We start from the raw sequence: 18,416 nt of genomic DNA, 5'->3' as shown, positions 1-18,416 counted from the left end.
TCATCTAGTCTGACCTCCCGTATAACACAGGACATACATTTTTCCCTAAGTAACTACAGCCCATCTTTTAGAAAAAACATTGTATTGCATTTAAAAAGGGTCAGTGATGGAGAATCCACAACAACCCCTCGGTAAATTGTTCCAATGGTTAACTACTCTCACCATAAGAAGTTTAAGCCTTATTTCCTGTCTGAATTTGTCTAGCGTCAACTTCCAACCACTGACCCATGTTATACCTTTCTCTGCTAGACTGAAGAGCCCATTATTAAATATTTGTTCCCCCTGTAGATATCTATGGACTGTAATCATGTCACCCCTTAACCTTCTCTTTGTTAAGCTAAATAAATTGAGCTCTTTGAGTCCATTAATATAAGGCAGGTTTCTAATCCTCTAATCATTCTTGTGACTCCTTTTTGAACCCTCTCCAATTTAGCAACATCTTTCTTGAAGTGTGGGCACCACAACTGAACACAGTATTCCAGCAGCAGATGCATTAGTACCAACTATAGATGTAAAATAACTATTGAATTTTCCATGCACTAGCACCAGTTGAACTTCACTGTCTTTAATGGTGCTATTCCTGATTTACACTTTTATATGGGAGAAGAAAATCAGGGCCATAACAGTGAACACTCCTCATCCTTTCCTCCCTGCCTCTCTTGCCTATAACTGTGGCTGTATTTCATTTAAAAGCAAGTAGCAACACCTAATACTAGAAGTCCATATCTCTGGTAGTCTATTAAATATTAAATCCTGTATTTAGCAATTATTACACTGTATTTGAACTGCATGTGAGCAGAAAGCATTCCATGCTCATATTTTAAATTGCAAATAAAAATCAAATGGATGATGAATAATTTATGTCTGTAAGGAAAATGTATTTGGAAACAGCAAGCTGGCTGTTTGCAACATAAAGGCAGCCTGGGCTGCTACAGCTCACACACACCAATGGCTGCCATGCATACATAACAGATACTCTTCACATGCTGTATTATCTGCCTTTCCACATTAGCGAGACTAAACACAATCAATATCACAGAGACCACAACACAAGAAAAACAAATATGCTTTTTGCTGTCATAGAAACCTGATGGGAACGAGTTTTAATCTGCTAATTAAAGTAGCCAATCCTGGTTTGAAATAAAGAAATAACTATTGATTTTCTGGACTATTCCTCAATAATAACTACTTTTCTTCATTTAGGGGAAAATAGTTAGTGGAACAACAAGAAATAGAGCTTGTAAAATCTTGATGTTTGACAAGTCAAGTCAGCTGAAAAAAAGTCAACAAGGGTGTGAAGATCGCCCCCATTAGTCATTTCAATGAAGCCAGTTGCAAAAGGGAAAAATAAAACACTTGAATTCACTACTATATCCATATTTGTTTACATCTATTTAGCAGAATGCCAAATTAACCACAATTTGTTCAACCCTCAATGTTTCAATTTAACAGCCCAAAAAGTGAACTATTTGGATCTGATTATTCTAACTCAATTTTTCCAGTACACTATAGCCTTTTGTGATAATGGGAGGGAAAAGTTTATGATTTTATGTATCATCGAGAGATGTAAAAAGACACTTTTCATCATTAGATATTTTTGTGAAAGTATTTCAAGCATCAACTGATATTCCCTTCAGATTTTGCTAATGTGGATCAAAGCTCTTACTTTGCAGTAGTACATTACTTAAAATGAACCCCTAACCCACCTCCAGTATGTTCTTTTTCCGAGCTTCCCTCACCATGCTGTAAAGAGACATGCCTGTTCTCTGGTGGCCTCAAGGTGGATTCTAGTCTGTGAAATTTGTGAATTCTGTTTCTGGCGAGACTAGTATTGGCCCTTTCATCGTGATTTGTAACCTCTCTGGCATCAAACCAGCCAAGATCCTTCTTTTGGACTACATTAGCAATCTCAGCTACAAGATCTGATTCTGCTTTTTCGGTAGGGTTATACTTATGCACATGAACAACATCTTCCCTTTCTCCTAGCAGCTTGGAAAGGAGTGAATAGAAATCACCTGTACAGAAAAGAGAAAAGATAAGGGGGAGGGGGGAGGAGATTATAATAGATTATAAAGTTTTCTACAGTTTTAGCAAACTATAGTAATATAAAAAAGTATTCATATAGTCATTGGTATGTCTAGTGCATGAAGGAACTGTTTTCAGTCTTTCATAAATTTTAATGAAGAAAGCCTATGGCATGAAGAGATATCAACCCTTTATTAGCCTTAATTTACATAATAATGTCCAATTTTTCCTGACATTTCAGGACCAAAAAAGAAAACATCACCTCTCTAAAGATGTTCTTAGGAACAAAGGAATGCGTACATGATTTCAACAAGAATTTCAGTAAAGGATATCTACAGAGCACTCTGCTGGATTCAGAAGCCAGAGTACTGCAGACTTATAAAAGAAAGATGAGAATTCTGTAGTCTTGTCAATGTTATCATTTCTGAAATCAATAATGATAATAGGCATACCTTTCAAAATACCTTTTTTTTTAAAAAAAAAGTATTATTGCTTAAGAAGCCCAGGCTACAAGAAAGAAAACCTAATCTGCAATAATTTCAACATAATGTGCTGCAGAAAGCAGACTCACTAGCTACTAGATATATTTACAAACAATTTTTAATTAGACATAGTAGCATTCTTCAGTCCATTCCTGCAGATTGCAGAAGACTCCTTCCTAAAAATCACTCCCCAAGCAAACATGAAGCAGTTGTACCTACAGTATTATAACAAATCAGCATGCTTTCCCATAACCTACCATGCCTGTATCAAGTTCTAGAATGTTGGTCCAAGAACACAGAAAAAGAAAAATTAATCTGTGTGTAAAATGTAGATTTTTTTTTTTTGCCAAAAATCAGTTTTAACTGCATTGATTTATGTTTAATCTTGTAAACAGACTTAAAATGGTAACAGTGGGAGCTATCCTTAGGGATTCTGCTGCTCTAAGCCAAACTAGCCTATATATACTCTACCAGCTTGCAGTCACCCACACAATAACTGAACATTTTGCTGCTCTAAGCAAACGTCAGTTCTGTCTATATGTTAGAGCCAGAGGGGAACAGAAATTCAACAAACAAATTATGCTTCTAATTTGTGGTAAATATATAGTGATTTCATTTCATTCTACGTACACCTAATGAGGAGATAAGTTATGATTAAGGAATTCATGATTTAATTTTTAAATTACACTCAGAGTACCATATACATTTTTAAAAAAGTTTTATATTAAGTATTAGGAAGTCAGAATGATAACTAAGTTTCACCTCATTCACTGATAATTCATGATCATTAACTTGGTATGGGGGAAATTAAGTCTTTCAAAAAAAAACCTAAGAGATTCTGTCATGTTTATAAATGGTCCTGGTTCAATGATTTCAACTAGGCTTCCAATCTCTGGCCTTCAAAGAGGAATATCCCAGGTGAAAACTTCTGTTGGATAATAATTGCTGAAGTAATAGGGCCAATTTCAGCAAAACGAACAAAGCAAATTAGACCTGAACAAAATTGGTTATGCCATCTCTGCTAGTATGCCTCATAAAACCTATTCTAAATGGCAGTCTACTGCTAAATTCAACTAACCTGTCCAAATGCAGATTTACAAACCAACAACCCCAGACATTTAAAAACACATTTCTATAATCAGCTTTGCCTACAATATATATTTATTCTTCCTCAGGGTCCATTTGGGTTTGTAGCTGGGGCAGTTAGCACGGGCCGCCATTCCCATTGCCTGCGCTACTGCAGCTACACTATTTTTGTCCATCACATTGTACTCTGTGAAGGGGAGAAGGACTCAGGTTGCTGGATTCTGAGGCAAACAGAAAGGAGGGCTTTATTTCTGACTAAAAGGCAGCCCCGTCAGCACAGTCCTAATAATTCTGAATCACATTTGAGCAGCTCTCTTTTCATTTTAGTTTTTGCTCTGCAGCAGGGATTGCCTGGAGCAGCAGTTCTCCATCAGGGGTCTGAGGTCCCCTGGGGGGGCTACAATCAGATTTAAGGGGATCTGCCAAGCAGGGCTGGAATTAGACTCACTGAGGCTCAAGGCAGAAAGCCGAAGCCCCACTGCCCCAAGCTCAGCCACCCGGGCCTGAGCAGCTTCGCTTCCTGGGGTCCTCTGTGGCATGGGGTCCTGGGGTCAATTGCCCTGTTTGCTTCCTCCTACTGATGGCCCTAGCACAGGTGTACCGTGGAGTTTTTATAGCATGCTGGGGGTGGGAGGGGCCTCAAAAAGAAAAAGGTTGAGAATCCCTGGCCTGGAGCAAGCCTACTTGCACCTATTGAGGCTCTGGGGGAATGGGCAGACGCAGTGGAGACAGAACTGGAACTGTCTGGGTCTTCAGAGACTTTGACACACCCTCTTCTTGTCAGTGACTAACAGGACTACTTATACCTCTAAAGCTACTAATAGGGTGAAGGCCTGCTGCATGGAATCAATATGAGGATCTGTGGATCTGACTATGAAAGAGAAAGATTTAACAGGAGAGCAAACAAACATCCAGCAGTGATTGAGAGAGAATCCTTGAGACATGGCCATGTGGTCTGAGGAGATACAACAAAAAGGCCAATCTAGTAAGCAAGAATTGTATTTAAGAGAGTGCTGGGGAAAGGTATGTCAAAGAGTCTAAGGGAAAGAAGCACCTGTCTGAGAAAGAAAAATGAAAGAATCCTGGGAAAAAGGGGTTGGGTAGAAAAATCTGTGTCGGAGAGGTTACAGGTTTTTTGAAGGCGGGAGAAGGGCAGGAGAGATCTTGGTGGATCAGTAAATTATCTGGATCACTACTGGTAGTTGGCATATCAATTATCATGCTTATCGCCAAAAACAGCCAGGTCAATAGGTCTCTAGTGGGCCTATGCAGCAGCCTTAGCACAACTAAGCCAGAAGGAATACGTGTGTGAGCGACCACAAGAAGGGAGTCTTTCCCTGCATCCTTCCTGAAAAGATCTCTGTTGAAACTGTTGAGGAAAGTGGTTTTAGAAAAGAAGGAAGCTTATCTATATTTGCCCTCGGAGGTGTTTGTCAAGACCCTCAAGCATGTGGACTTCACAAAAACACATCTGTCTAATTAATAGTCTCAGGAAACCCCTTGCTTAACCTTTGAAATTGCTTACTTGACCAGTTTTCTTGATTAATATGTTATTGTCGTACTAACACGATAAATAAGGGGGGAGAAGTTTGGGCTAGTTGGATCACCTCATGGACACATCTGAGGATTCCCAATGGCAGACAGAAGAAAGGCCATCAGATGTCTTTCGTTCTACCACTTTAAAACCATGCCAGACTTTGGTAATTATTGAGGGTTGGAGTGTTTTTACTACCCTGTTGTAGATATGTGTTAAGTGCTTGAGCTAAACACAGTGTAGCTTTAAGTAAGAGCACTCTTGTATGCACTGCTTGTGTCAACCATCTATCAGCTGAATGGCTGTGTCCCCATTGATTTATTTCCTGCCACCGCCTTGCCAAGAGTAAAAGTTACCAAGAGCTTTATGTTCAGAAAACCCCAGGTTACAATATGGCTATATATGAAAGAAATTTTAATGAATTTGTATTCCAGTCAGACTTAATCCATGTCATTGCCCATGCTACTCAATTTGAGACTACATTTACTAAAATATATTTTTGCAATCTTCAGATTCACAGTTTCTTTTAAAAATCTAGCTTTTCTATTTTTTAGAACAAAAAAGTGACCTTCATGTTATGAAATGTGATAAGCCAGCTGCATCCACTTAATTATTTTCCTTAATATAAAATCAGGTATCATTCTAATAAAAAAATATTTTCCTTGACAATGTGGTTCTCATTTGTGTCATGCTTTTACTGGAATATATCTTCACTTATATCTGTAGTTTTATGATTGGTAACTGCTGCTGGACAGTCTTTTGAATGTTACAGAAAGTAAATAGGGAAAGTCCCTAAACAGTTAAACATAACATTACTTCACAAACCACATAAGCCTAATGGCAAATCCAGTGAAGACTGAGGATATGTTTACACTGGCAAGTTTCTGTACCACAAGTTATACCACTTTTATTAAAACGCTGGAATTAAACTGCTGTTGTGTGTCCACACTGTGCTCCTTGTAATGCTGGAGTACATCCACAATAGCAGCTCTTGCAACGGCAAAGACAGCAGTGCATTGTGGTAGCTATCCCACTGTACAACTGGCCACGCAGTGCTTTGAGAAGGGTTTGCAATGGTGCAGGCACAAGTCACATGATGCAGGTTTCATGGGCATCCTATTACATTGCCAGCTGCTTTTCAACTGAAGTGTGTGTGTGGGGGGGAAGTGTGTGTGTGTGTGTAGGAAGGGGAGAGAGAGACTGTGTGTTCTGGGGGACAGAGAGTATGTCAGCATGCTGTCATGTATTTTCAGACAGTGGCAGGAAGCAATCAGTCCTGAGGCAGGGGGAGGGGGAAACCTCGACATCAGTCCCCGCCTCCCCCCCTGGGCGCTCTCTCTCTCTCTCTCTCGATCTCACACCTGTCTCTGTGTTCAACAGCACGAGCATTCCACATTAATGGTTTGCTTTGTGTCCTGGAGCAGATCAGCACAGCACAAAACGGCTGTCAGAAACGGTGCTTTGAAAGGGGAGGGGTGAATGCGTTCAGGGCAGCAGAGTTCAAAACAGTGAGCAGAGCAGTCACTTGAGGCATTATGGGACAGCTCTGGTGGCCAATTACAGTGCAGAAAGCAATCAAACGTCTGCACTGGCAATAGAGCACTGGAGCCTCTGCTCAAATAGCCTTACGACTGTCATCAAGGTGGTTTTTTTGCAGTGCTGCAACTGAGGAGTTTCTGCGCACAAAGTGGCCTGGCAGCGTGTACATGTCTGCAGTTTGAGGGTAAAAAGTTGCTTTACTGCGCAGAAACTTGCCAGTGTAGACAAGCCCTGAAACATCCCATTTAAACTGAGTACTTGTTTTATTACTCTCTCTCTGCTCCTGGAATATGCAGTCTATTCCTACTCCCATGACTTTCTCTGCTCTAATTCTCTCTTGGATCACTGGCAGTCTGGTTTCTCCCCTTTCTGCTACACTGAAAAGGTATTTGCCAAGGCCATCAACAATCTTCTTCTGATCTAATCAAAGGACTTCTCTGTTTTCATCTTCCAGCAGCCACTTTCAGCATTGTCAATCAGCATCGCATTTCTGAGCATAATGCCATCATGTAAAGTCCTGGTTCTTGTCCTCCTCTAACTCCAGCATTTTTCAGTGACTCCACCTCCTCAGGGTTAGATCAGTCCTCCTCCCCCTTTCTCCCCATACTCTGTCTAGCAGTCCTCAGATATCACCTCTAGACCGAAGACTCCTAAAAATCCTTCAGCCTCTCAGACCTACACCTCTCTATCCATCATTTAATTCAGGGTGTCTCAGATCAACTCAGGTTCGATTTGTCATCCGATTTGTAACCTCTATACTATATTGAGCACCTCTCTCCTCCTTTGCCCCTGATCCAGGCTGTCTCTAAGTAATAGTGCCATTGAGTTCTTCCTCTGCTACATCGTTTATAAGATCCAGAACTGCACTAAGAAGTTCAGGCAGCCTGAACAATGTATTTCTAGCAATCCCAAAATACCATTGTGTGCAAGAATTATATACAAAAAAATTACATTAAAATATTTTAAGATTGCATTTAAGTCAGGCATTGAAAAGTTAGGAAAGGTCAGAATTAATGTTGCTTGTGCTACCTTAATTCGTCCCCCATGTGCATTATGATACAGTCTTTAATTATATGATCACACGTTATTTTTCCACAGGAACCCCTGCATCATTCTGTGAATGAGGAGCTATTTAATAGCTCTTTGTACCCTCCTCATTTAGTGTGTGGCCTCAGGCCTTATTTACTGCACACTATCCAAATCCTAACTGAATAAAAAAAACTATTAATTTTGTCCTGGGTGTCTCACCATTGCATAAATGTTTTACAAACATTAAAAACTATCTGCACAACACACCTGTGAGATTGGGGGTATTACTATCACTGTTTTACAGATGGAGAACCGAGGCACAGAATAATGAAGACAAAATTGGCAAAAAAATTATCCACTAATTTTGGGTGGTCAACTTGAAACACTAGACACTGATTTTTCAGAATACTTATCATTATATAACACAGAATATGTTCAAAGCACACGTCCAATCATTTCAACTGCGTTGTAAGGGCTCAGCACTTCTGCAAATTTGGCCCCGGGTGTTTCATGTTGGGCACCAGAACACACAGTTAGTGTGAGGAACACAAAATTAGTGACCATCTACAAAAAATCTGATTTATGTGACTTGCCCAGCATCTCACAGGAACTCTGTGGCAGAGGCAGGGATACAATCCATTTCTCCAGGGTGGCACAGAACGTAACCATGAGACTGTTCTTTCTCTCCCTGCAACCCTCTGCCTTATTCACTATACACCTTCCAACTTCTGCAACAAATGAAGCAGGGTCCTTCACTACACAACCCTGGTTCAGCCCCAGAGCAGATCCAGCCTGTGCACTGAATGAGGCAGGAGTCCTGTGGGGAAAATAAGATGTGGTCATGTAATTAAAGACTATTATAATGCATATGCACAGTGGGGCTTAATTAAAGTTGCAGGGCAACCTTCATTCTGGAATATCCTAACTTTTGAATGCTTGACTTTGCAACCGCAATGTTCTTTTAAATGAAGGGGGGAGGGGGAAGTATGTAATTTCCTAATTTAAAAAAAATTGAAAAAACCCCAATTTAGAACCATACAGACTCCCAACTTGGGTCACTAGCAGGGTCGGACCTTTAGATCCACAGCACAGACCTCTGCTATTTGATCTAAGGGAATAACTGATAGCAGTGGTAGGTTGCCGTCCCCTATGTGGATCAGCCATTAAAAGGGGCTGAGACACATGCTTTCCCAAGGGATTTCACAGATACTTGCTGACAGCAGAAGAACAGTGAGATTGAGGAATCTCAGGTTCAGTTTCAGGTGTAGGGTAAGAGGTACTATATGTATGAAATATTTAGAGTACTAGATTCCTTAGGCCCAGACACAGGGACACTTCTTTCTAAACTGTTGGTGCCCATTAAACATTAATGCTGATTACTAAAATGAAAAAAAACATTTAACTTCTTTATATATATATATATATAAAATTCTGCAACAAAACCATAACTAATCTAATGTCTTCCCTCAGTCTCTCTGGTTTATTTACTTTGAATCAATTAACAGTTCACAGTAGCTTTTCCAGTGAAAGATTTTTTCACAACAATATTTTGACACCAATATTGGACTCAGAGATCAAATATTTCTTCCTTTCTGTTTTTCTTCTTTCAGCACACACTGTTTCAAAGGAAACTTTTCCCTTTGTGATTAAATTGGATGCACAAAAAATGAGAGAGCTTCCCATTACTACAAGGATGGCCTGAAATCATGAGCTTTAAATTTGTAATCCAAGCCATGGCAGTTTGATAAACTACCACCTGTATCTGACTATTCTGTTAGGAAACAAATTCTGTAACTGTCATTCATCAGGCTTCCTACAGCTTTCTGGAGTATTCAGAATTGCAGTTGATAGATGCGTTCACTAACTAAGCGATACCTTGCTGCTTTTTTTAAGCTAAGGGCTGGGGAAAGCTGACAGGTGCGGAGGAACACATGGTTTGGATAGAGTCATCCTTTAGGGAATGATTTATTAAAGGGGATAATGTATGTCCTAGTAAAAAGAAGAGGATAGAATTTGCTAATGTACAAGTAGGAACTGAAGAGAAACAGTCAAATGAAAGAGTCCCATTCAATTACATCACATGAACATGCTTGTATATAAGTACTAGAAGTCTAAATACTAAGATGAGTGAACTTGAGTGCCTGGTATTAAATAAGGATATTGATATAATAGGCAACACAGAAACTTGGTGGACTGACAATAATCTATTGGGATATGGTAATACCAGGGTACAAAATATATAGGAATGACAGAGTAGGTCATGCTGGTGGCGGAGTAGCCAGTATATGTGAAAGAAAGCATAGAGTTGAATATAGTAAAAATCTTAAATGACTCAAACAGTACCACAGAATCAATATGGTCAGAAATTCCAAGCTTGAATAACAACAGTATAGTAGTAGGTATACACTACCAACCACCTGACCAGGATGGTAATGGTGATTGTGAAAGGCTCAAGGAGATTAGAGAGGCTACAAAAACAGAAAACCCAATAATAATTAGGAATTTCAACTATTCCCATATTAACTCAGAACATGTCACCTCAGGATGGGATGCAGAGATAAAATTTTTAAACACCACTAATGATGGCTCCTTGCAGTCTGGGAACCCACAAGGGGAGAGGCAATTCTTGATTTAGTCGTAAGTGGTGCACAGGGTCTGGTCCAAGAGGTGCATATAGTTCAACCGCTCGGTAATAGCAACCATAATGTAATTAAATTGAACATCCTTGGAGGGGACACACACCAAAGAAATCCCCACAGTAGCATTTAAGTTGAAAAAGGAGAACACAAAAATGAGGAGTCTAGTTAAATGGAAATTAAAAGGAACAGTCACAAGAGTGAAATGCCTGCAAGCTGCATGGAAACTTCTTAAAAGCACTACAATAGAGGCTCAAACTATATGTACCCCCTGCACCCACCCCCCCCCAAAAAAAAGGCAGTATGAGGACCAAAAAAATGCCACCATGGCAACAACAGAGTAAATTAGGCAGTTAGACACAAAAAGACATCTTTTAAAAATTGAAAGTCAAATCCTACTAATTAAATAGAAAGGAACATAAACTCTGGCAAATCAAGTGTAAAGGTACAAAAATGAATGGCACATATTTTTTAAAGTACAACAGAAGCAGGAACAAAATCAGTGGGGCCACTGGACACTCAAGGTAGTAAAAGAGCACTCAAGGAAGACAAGGACATTGTGGAGAACCTAAATGAATTCTCTGCATCAGTTGTCACTGCAGAGGATGAAGTTTCCCATACCTGAGCCATTCTTTTTAGGTGACAAATCTGAGGAACTCTCTCAGATTGAGGCATCAGTAGATGTGGTTTTGGAAAAATTGATAATTAAACAGTAATAAGTAACCAGAACCAGATGGTATTCACCCAAGAGTTTTGCAATTTCAGAACTATTAACTGTGGTACGTAAGCTATCACTTAAATCAGTCTCAGTACCAGATGACTGGAGGATAGCTAATGAAACACTGATTTTTAAGAAAGGCTTCATAGGCAATTCTGGCAATTACAGGCCAGTAAGCCTAACTCAGTACCAGGCAAACTGGTTGAAACCATAGTAAAGAGTAGACTTATCAGATACACAGATGAACACAATATGTTGGGGAAGAGTAAACATGTCTTTTGTAAAGGAAACTCATGCCTCACCAATCTATTAGAATTCTTTGAGGGAGTCAACAAAGACAAGGTTGATCCAGTGGATAGAGTGTACTTGACTTTCACAAAGCCTTTGATAAGGTCCCTCACCAAAGTAGGCAGTCGTGGGATAAGAAGAAAGGTCCTCTCAGTATCAGTAACTGATTAAAAGATAGGAAACAAAGAGTAGGAATAAACAGTCGGTTTTCACAGTGGAGACAGGTAAATAGTGGGGTCCCCCAAGGATTTCTACTGGGACCAGTGCTGTTCAACATATTCAGAAATGATCTGGGAAAAGGGGTAAACAGTTAGGTGGCAAAGTTCACAGATGATACAAAATTACTCAGGAAAATTAAGTTCAAAGCTGACTGTGAAGAGTTACAAACGGATCTCACAAAACTGGGTGACTGGGCAACAAAATGGCAGATGAAATTCAATGTTGATAAGTGCAAAGTAATGCACATTGGAAAATATAATTCCAACTAGACATATAAAATATTAGGGTCTAAATTAGCTGTTACCACTCAAGAAAGAGACCTTGGAGTCATCATGGATAGTTCTCTGAAAATATTTGCTCAATGTTTAGCAGCGGTCAAAAGAGCTCACAGAATGTTAAGAACCAGTAGGAAAAAAATGGTTACTTACTTTCTCGTAACTGTTGTTCTTCGAGATATGGTGTTCATGTCCATTCCACATTAGGTGTGCACGCACCGCGTGCATGAGTGTCAGAAATGTTTCCCCTTAGTGGCTCCTGTTGGGCCGGCGGGCCCCCCGAGTGGCCCCACTGTGCCCTGCATATATACCCCCACCAGCCCGACCCCCTCCAGTTCCTTCTTGCCGGCGACTCCAACAGAGGGGTAGGAGTGTGGGTGGTGGAATGGACGTGAACACCACTTCTCAAAGAACAACAGTTATGAGAAAGTAAGTAACCGTTTTTTCTTCTTCGAGTGCTTGTTCACATCCATTCCACATTAGGTGAATTACAAGCTTACCTCTGGAGGAGGGTAGGAGTCACGGAACAACTGCTCGGAGGACCGCTCTGCCAACTGCCGCGTCCTCTCTGGCTTGCTGGTTGACCGCACAGTGGGTCGTGAAGGTGTGCACTGAAGACCAGGTGTCTGTTCTGCAGATCTCCTGGATCAGGACCTGTGCCAGGAACGCCGTGGAAGTCGCCTGCGCCCTGGCCGAGTGGGTCATGACTGCCAGAATACCTGCGAGCTCATAGCACAACTGGATGCAGCTTGTAATCCAAGACTAAATCTGCTGTGCCGACACTGGGAGGCCTTTTAACCTCTCGGCCACAGCCAAAACAGCTGCACGGATTTGCGAAAGGGCTTGGTGCGCTCCAAATAGAACACCAGCGCTCGACACATATCCAAGGTGTGCAAGCTGCGGTGACTCGAGTCCGTATGGGATTTCGGGAAGAACACCGGCAGACGAATGTCCTGGCCCAGATGGAATTGGGACACCACCTTAGGGAGGAACTTGAGGTGCGGCTGAGCTGCACCTTGTCCTTGTGAAATACTGTGTATGGTGGCTCAGAAGTGAGGGCCCTCAGTTCGGACACCCTTCTGGCCGAGGTAATGGCAACCAGAAACGCCACCTTCCAGGAAAGGTCGAGGAGAGAACAGGTAGCGACGGGCTTGAAAGGGGGTCCCATGAGTATGGAAAGGACCAGGTTAAGGTTCCATGGAGGGACTGTGGGGGTGGGAGTACGGGAACACCCTCTCCAACCCTTTAAGGAACCGGCCCACCATTGGGTGGGAAAACACCGAGCCCCCCGAGAACCCCACGATGGAAGGCAGAGATGGCCGCCAGGTGCACTCTGAGTGAGGATGGGGCTAGCCCTTGCTGCTTGAGGTGCAGGAGGTACTCCAGAATGGCCTGCACCGGGGCGTGGCCCGGCCGCACCTGTGGGGGTTCACACCAACACGAGAACCTTTTCCACTTGGCCATATAGGCTGCCCTGGTAGAGGGCTTTCTACTGCCAAGCAGAATCTGCTGCACAGGAAGGGTGCACTGGCTCTCCAGGGCATTTAGCCACAGAGCCTCCATGCCGTTGGGTGCAGTGACTGCAGGTCGTGGCGGAGAAGCCGCCCGCCGTCCTGTGTAATGAGGTCCCGATGTAGGGGCAGGACTACTGGGGCATCCACTGACAGCTCTAGGAGCGATGTGTACCAGTGTTGGCAGGCCCAGGCTGGGGCACTGAGGATCACCGCCGCCCTGTCCCTGTGCACCTTGAGCAGGACCTTGTGCACTAAGGGGAGCGGGGGGAAGGCGTACATCAAGCCCCCTCTCCACGGGAACGCAAACGCGTCTGCGAGTGAGCCTGCGCTGCGGCCCTGGAATGAGCAGAACCGCGGGCACTGGGCATTGGCCCTAGTGGCAAACAGATCTACCCAGGGAAACCCACACCTGTGGAAGAGCAAAAGCACAACGTCTGCCCTGAGCATCCAATCGTGCATGCGGTACGACCTGCTGAGGGAGTCCGCCAGCTCGTTCCGCACCCCCGGGAGATAGGATGCCTTGAGGTGAATCGCATGGGCTATGCAAAGGTCCCAGAGGAGGAGAGCCTCGTGACAGAATGGCGAGGAACGAGCCCCGCCCTGCTTGTTTATATAAAACATAGCAGTAGTGTTGTCTGTCAGAGCTGTCACGCTGTGACCACTCAGAGTGGCGTGAAATGTCTGGCAGGCGAGACCAACTGCCCTGAGCTCCTTCACGTTGATATGGAGCGACCGCTCTGCCTCGGACCACAACCCCTGGGTCATGAGGTTCCCCCAGGTGAGCCCCCCGTCCGTGGTCTGACATGTCCGTCACCAGCGTCAGGTCTGGAAGTGGGGCAGCAAAGAGGATGCCTTCACAAACCACAGGCTGGGACTGCCACCACAGCAGGGAGTCCAGCACCTCCCTTTGGGCTGTCACTACCAAGTCCAGAGGGTCCCTGCCTGCACGGTACACCTGAGCAAGCCATGCCTGCAGAGTCCTGAGTCTCAGTCAGGCATGCCTGACCACGTGCGTGCATGCTGCCATGTGGCCCAGCAGCCGCAGGCAGCACCTGGCTGGTGTTGGAAACTGGCGCAGGGAGGCCACTGCTTGTTGGATAGCCCGGAATCAGGATACTGGAAGGCTTGACCTGGCCTGCAGCGTGTCCAGGACCACCCCTATGAATTCCACTCTCTGCGTGGGTACGAGACTGGACTTGGTGTTGTTGACCAGGAGCCCCAGCTTGTGGAACAATCTCAGGGCCATCTCTACATGGCCCCGCACCTCCGCCTTGGATCGGCCCGCCAGGAGCCGGTCGTCGAGGTATGGGTACACCCGGATTCTCTACCTCCGTAAGAAGGTTGCCACCACCGCCATGCACTTCGTGAACACCCTTAGGGCTGTGGCTAGACCAAACGGGAGAACCTGACAATGTTCTTGGCCCACGGTGAATCGTAGGAACCGCCGATGTGATGGGAAAATGGGGATATGAAAGTACGCGTCCTTCATGTCGAGGGCAGCGTACCAGTCCCCCGGATCCAGGGAAGGGATGATGGTGCCCAGAGAGACCATGCGGAACCGGGCCTTGACCAAGAATTTGTTGAGCCCACGCAGGTCTTGGATTGGGCGAAGGCCCCCTTTGGCCTTGGGAATGAGAAGTAGCGGGAGTAGAACCCTTTTCCCTTTAGGCCCACGAGGCACCGCCTCTACCGCCCCCGCTCGTAGCAGCGAGCAAACTTCCTCCTCTAGGAGATGCTCATGAGAAGGGTCCCTGAAGAGGGACGGGGAAGGGGGGTGGGAGGGGGGCGAACTGCAGCGAGTACCCATTCCGCACTGTGTGTAAGACCCAACGGTCCGACATAATCTGGACCACGCACGAGAGAAACGGGACAGGCAGCTCAGGAAACAAAGGGACGGATCCGGTGACTGGTCTGGTATACTGTCCTCGAGTGCACCTTCAAAAGCCTGGCTTAGTGCCCGGCTGGGGTTTGTGCTGGCCTTGGTTCTGGCCCGGTGCATTATTGTTATTATTGTTTTTGCGCTGTCACCAGTTATCCCTGCCTCGCCTACGGTAAGGCTCATGCCTATGGCCAGGCTGGTACTGGCGTTGAGGGGGAGGCTGCGGCTTAAAGGGCTTCCTCTGGGTCGCCGGGGTGTGCATACCCAGCGACTTGAGCGTAGCCCGCGAGTCCTTGACACTATGCAGCCTCGCATCTGTCTGATCCCAGAAGAGCCCGGGCCCTTTGAAGGGGAGGTCCTGGAGTGTATTCTGGACCTCGAGGGGCAGGCCTGACTCCTGGAGCCATGCCGAGTGCCTCATGACCACCCCTGACGCGACTGTTCTAGCCGCCGTGTCTGCCGAATCCAAGGAGGCCTGGAGAGAGGTCTTGGCTACTGCCTTGCCCTCGTCCACCAGGGCCGTGAACTCCTGTTGGGAACCTTGTCCTTAAGCTTCTCCACCATCGTCCAAGAGTTGAAACTGTGCCTGTTGAGGATGGCCTGCTGCTTAGCAATCCTCAACTGAAGGCCCCCAGATGAGTACACCTTTCTACCAAAAAGGTCCAGGCGTTTCGCCTCCTTGGCCTTAGGGGCCGGGACCTGGTGTCCATGGCGCTCCCTTTTGTTCACCGCTGAAACCACTAGGGAGCATGGACTCGGGTGGCAGAATAGGAACTCATAGCCCTTAGATGGGGCAAAGTATTTATGCTCCACTCCTTTAGCCATTGGAGCGCTGGAGGCTGGGGTGTGCCATACAGTCTTATAGTTAGACTGAATGGTCTTAATGAGCGGGAGCGCTATTCTGGATGGCCCTTCGGGGCTCAAAATGTCCACCATGGGGTCCTCCTGCTCAACCATCTCCTTGGCCTGCAACCCCAAATTTGGGCAACTCTGCGCTGCAGTTCCTGGTGGGCTCCATGGTCTATTGGCCGAGGGCTGGATACCTCTGTACCCACCACCGCCTCATCGAGGGAAGACAAGGAGGTTAGCTGCTGCTCGACCCCCTCTGGTTGGTCCTCCTGCTCCCCATCTCCTGTGGCAGGGGCCCCTGGCTCAGGCCGGGGTGGGAGTCCATGAGACGGCACCGGGCTCGTTCCCGGACTCTCCTATCTAAACTGGGGGGATGCTGGAGGCCTGGATACGGTTGCCTCTGGCACTGTCTGGCATAGGTTTGGGGACCAGGACTGCTGCACCGAGTAACTTGCCCTGGACGGAGCCCCTTGGTGCTCCTGATAGGCCCAAGGGGTCCAGAAGGGCCAATGGCCTGGCGGCCCCCATTGACATTGCCAGCTCCCCTGAGGGTCCCTCCTGTCCGGGCCCCGATGTGGGTAGCTATAGCGGCCGGAGCCGGCACCGGACTGCGGTGATGCCGATCGCGAAGGCCATGGCGGTGCCAATGATCCGTGCCGGTGGGAGAATGAGCACCTCCTGGCTGAGCAGGACTGGGAGCGGTACCGGAACCCCCGAGACAGGGACTGGGACTGATATCGGGACCGGCGCCGGCATTCCCTGGACCGGGACCATCTGTGGGAGACCTCTGGCGAGGGCTGTCAACTCCTCCCGGTGCTAGTCTCTGGGCGGTGCTGGAGAGCAATGTGCCCTTCCTGGCGCTTCTTTGCATCGACCTGCTGCCAGTGCCGCAACCTCCTTCTGGGCCACTGGCAAGTGCGAGTCTGCAGAGTCAGCGCTTGACCGGGACCAACTCCAGGAGCGGTGCCGGGACGGTGTCTTCGAGCAACACACCATTGCGGCTTACCCCTCGATGGCGCCCAAGGCATGGGTGCCGGAGGGTTCTCCCCATACGGGAGGGGGCTCACCGCTGACAGCTCGATGAGGTCCTTTGCGGCCTCAAAGGTGCCAGGCGTAGAGGGCTGATCCTTTATGCCCTCGAGCCCATCGTCCGCACTGAGCTCACTTAGGTCTGGGCTCGGTGGGGCTTGTGCCACCAGGACCGCCTGTACCACGGCCTTCCCGCTCTTGTCGGTGCTTGGTGCCTTGGGAGGCGCCAGCCTCCTGTGCGGGGAACGACCACGCCTTCCTTTAGGCTGCGCCAGGGGCCGCACCGGGAAGGACGATCGGTGCCAGGGCCAAGTCTGGCACTCCAGGGCCGACAGTTTACAGTGCTTCTCTGGTGCTGGGTCTCCTGACGGCTCTGGGGCACTACACATCGAGGAAGCCTGAGCCGGCATTGGGTGCTCCGGACCCGGCGCCTGCAATGCGGCCTCCATCAACAGTTGCTTTAGGCGAAAGTCTCTTTCTTTCCTTGTCCTTGGCTTGAACGCCTTGCAAATCCTACACCTTTCAGTTTGATGTCCATCCCCCAGGCAACGTAGACACGAGTCGTGGGGGTCACTAACTGGCATAGGTTTGCGGCACATGGCGCAAGCCTTGAAGCAGTGGGCCTGCAGCAAGCCCTGTGGCCAGTGCTGGAGGCCTCCAAGCACCTAATCACTTAAGTGTTCACAATCTATATGTAAACAAACTGATAACAGCTACTCTAAGGCTAAGGGACTGCTCTTCTAGGGGGGAGAGAGAGAGCGCACAGACGGTAAGAAGGAACTGGAGGGGGTTGGGCTGGTAGGGGTATATACGTGGGGCACAGTGGTGCCACTCAGGGGGCCCGCCGGGACCCACTAAGGGGAAAAGTTTCTGAAGCTCGTGCATGCAGTGCACGCACACCTAATGTGGAATGGACGTGAACAAGCACTCGAAGAAGAAGAAATAGATTCTAAATCGGTTTATAATGCCACTATATAAATCCATAGTACCCCTGCACCTTGAATACTGTGTGCAGTTCTGGTTGCCCCATCTCAACAAAGATACATTAGAATTGGAAAAAGTACATAGAAGGGCAATAAAAATGGTAAGGATATGGAACAGCTTCCATCTGAGGAGAGATTAAAGACTGGGACTGTTCAGCTTTGAAAAGAGATGACTAAAAGGGATATGAAAGAGGTCTATAAAATCATGAATGGTGACTAGAAAGTGAATACGGAATTGCTATTTATTCCTTTGCATAACACAAGAACCAGGAGTCACGCAATGAAATTAATAGGCAGCAGGATTAAAATCAAACTAAGGAAGTACGTCTTC

The 18,416-nt window shown here is 46.1% G+C and overlaps 1 protein-coding gene across 9 annotated transcripts in view; it reads right to left on the bottom strand.

The window, feature by feature from the left end:
- PAM (peptidylglycine alpha-amidating monooxygenase) overlaps positions 1-18,416 on the bottom strand; it is a 222,824-nt gene that overhangs the window by 33,611 nt on the left and 170,797 nt on the right. For 6 of the 9 annotated variants that reach the window (XM_048849474.2, XM_075128592.1, XM_075128594.1 and 3 more), the window contains exon 15: positions 1,707-2,015. The exons of 2 other annotated variants lie outside the window; for them this stretch is intronic. In XM_048849474.2, coding sequence (XP_048705431.2) covers positions 1,707-2,015 — 309 coding nt within the window. The remainder of the gene's footprint in view (positions 1-1,706; positions 2,016-18,416) is intronic. One more of the 9 variants, XM_075128593.1, reaches the window with a different exon arrangement.

Source organism: Caretta caretta, chromosome 5, assembly GCF_965140235.1.
Source record: "Caretta caretta isolate rCarCar2 chromosome 5, rCarCar1.hap1, whole genome shotgun sequence".
Taxonomy (NCBI): domain Eukaryota; kingdom Metazoa; phylum Chordata; order Testudines; family Cheloniidae; genus Caretta; species Caretta caretta.
Note: the sequence above shows the minus strand (reverse complement) of the source record. Positions and strands in the feature narration are given on the sequence as shown.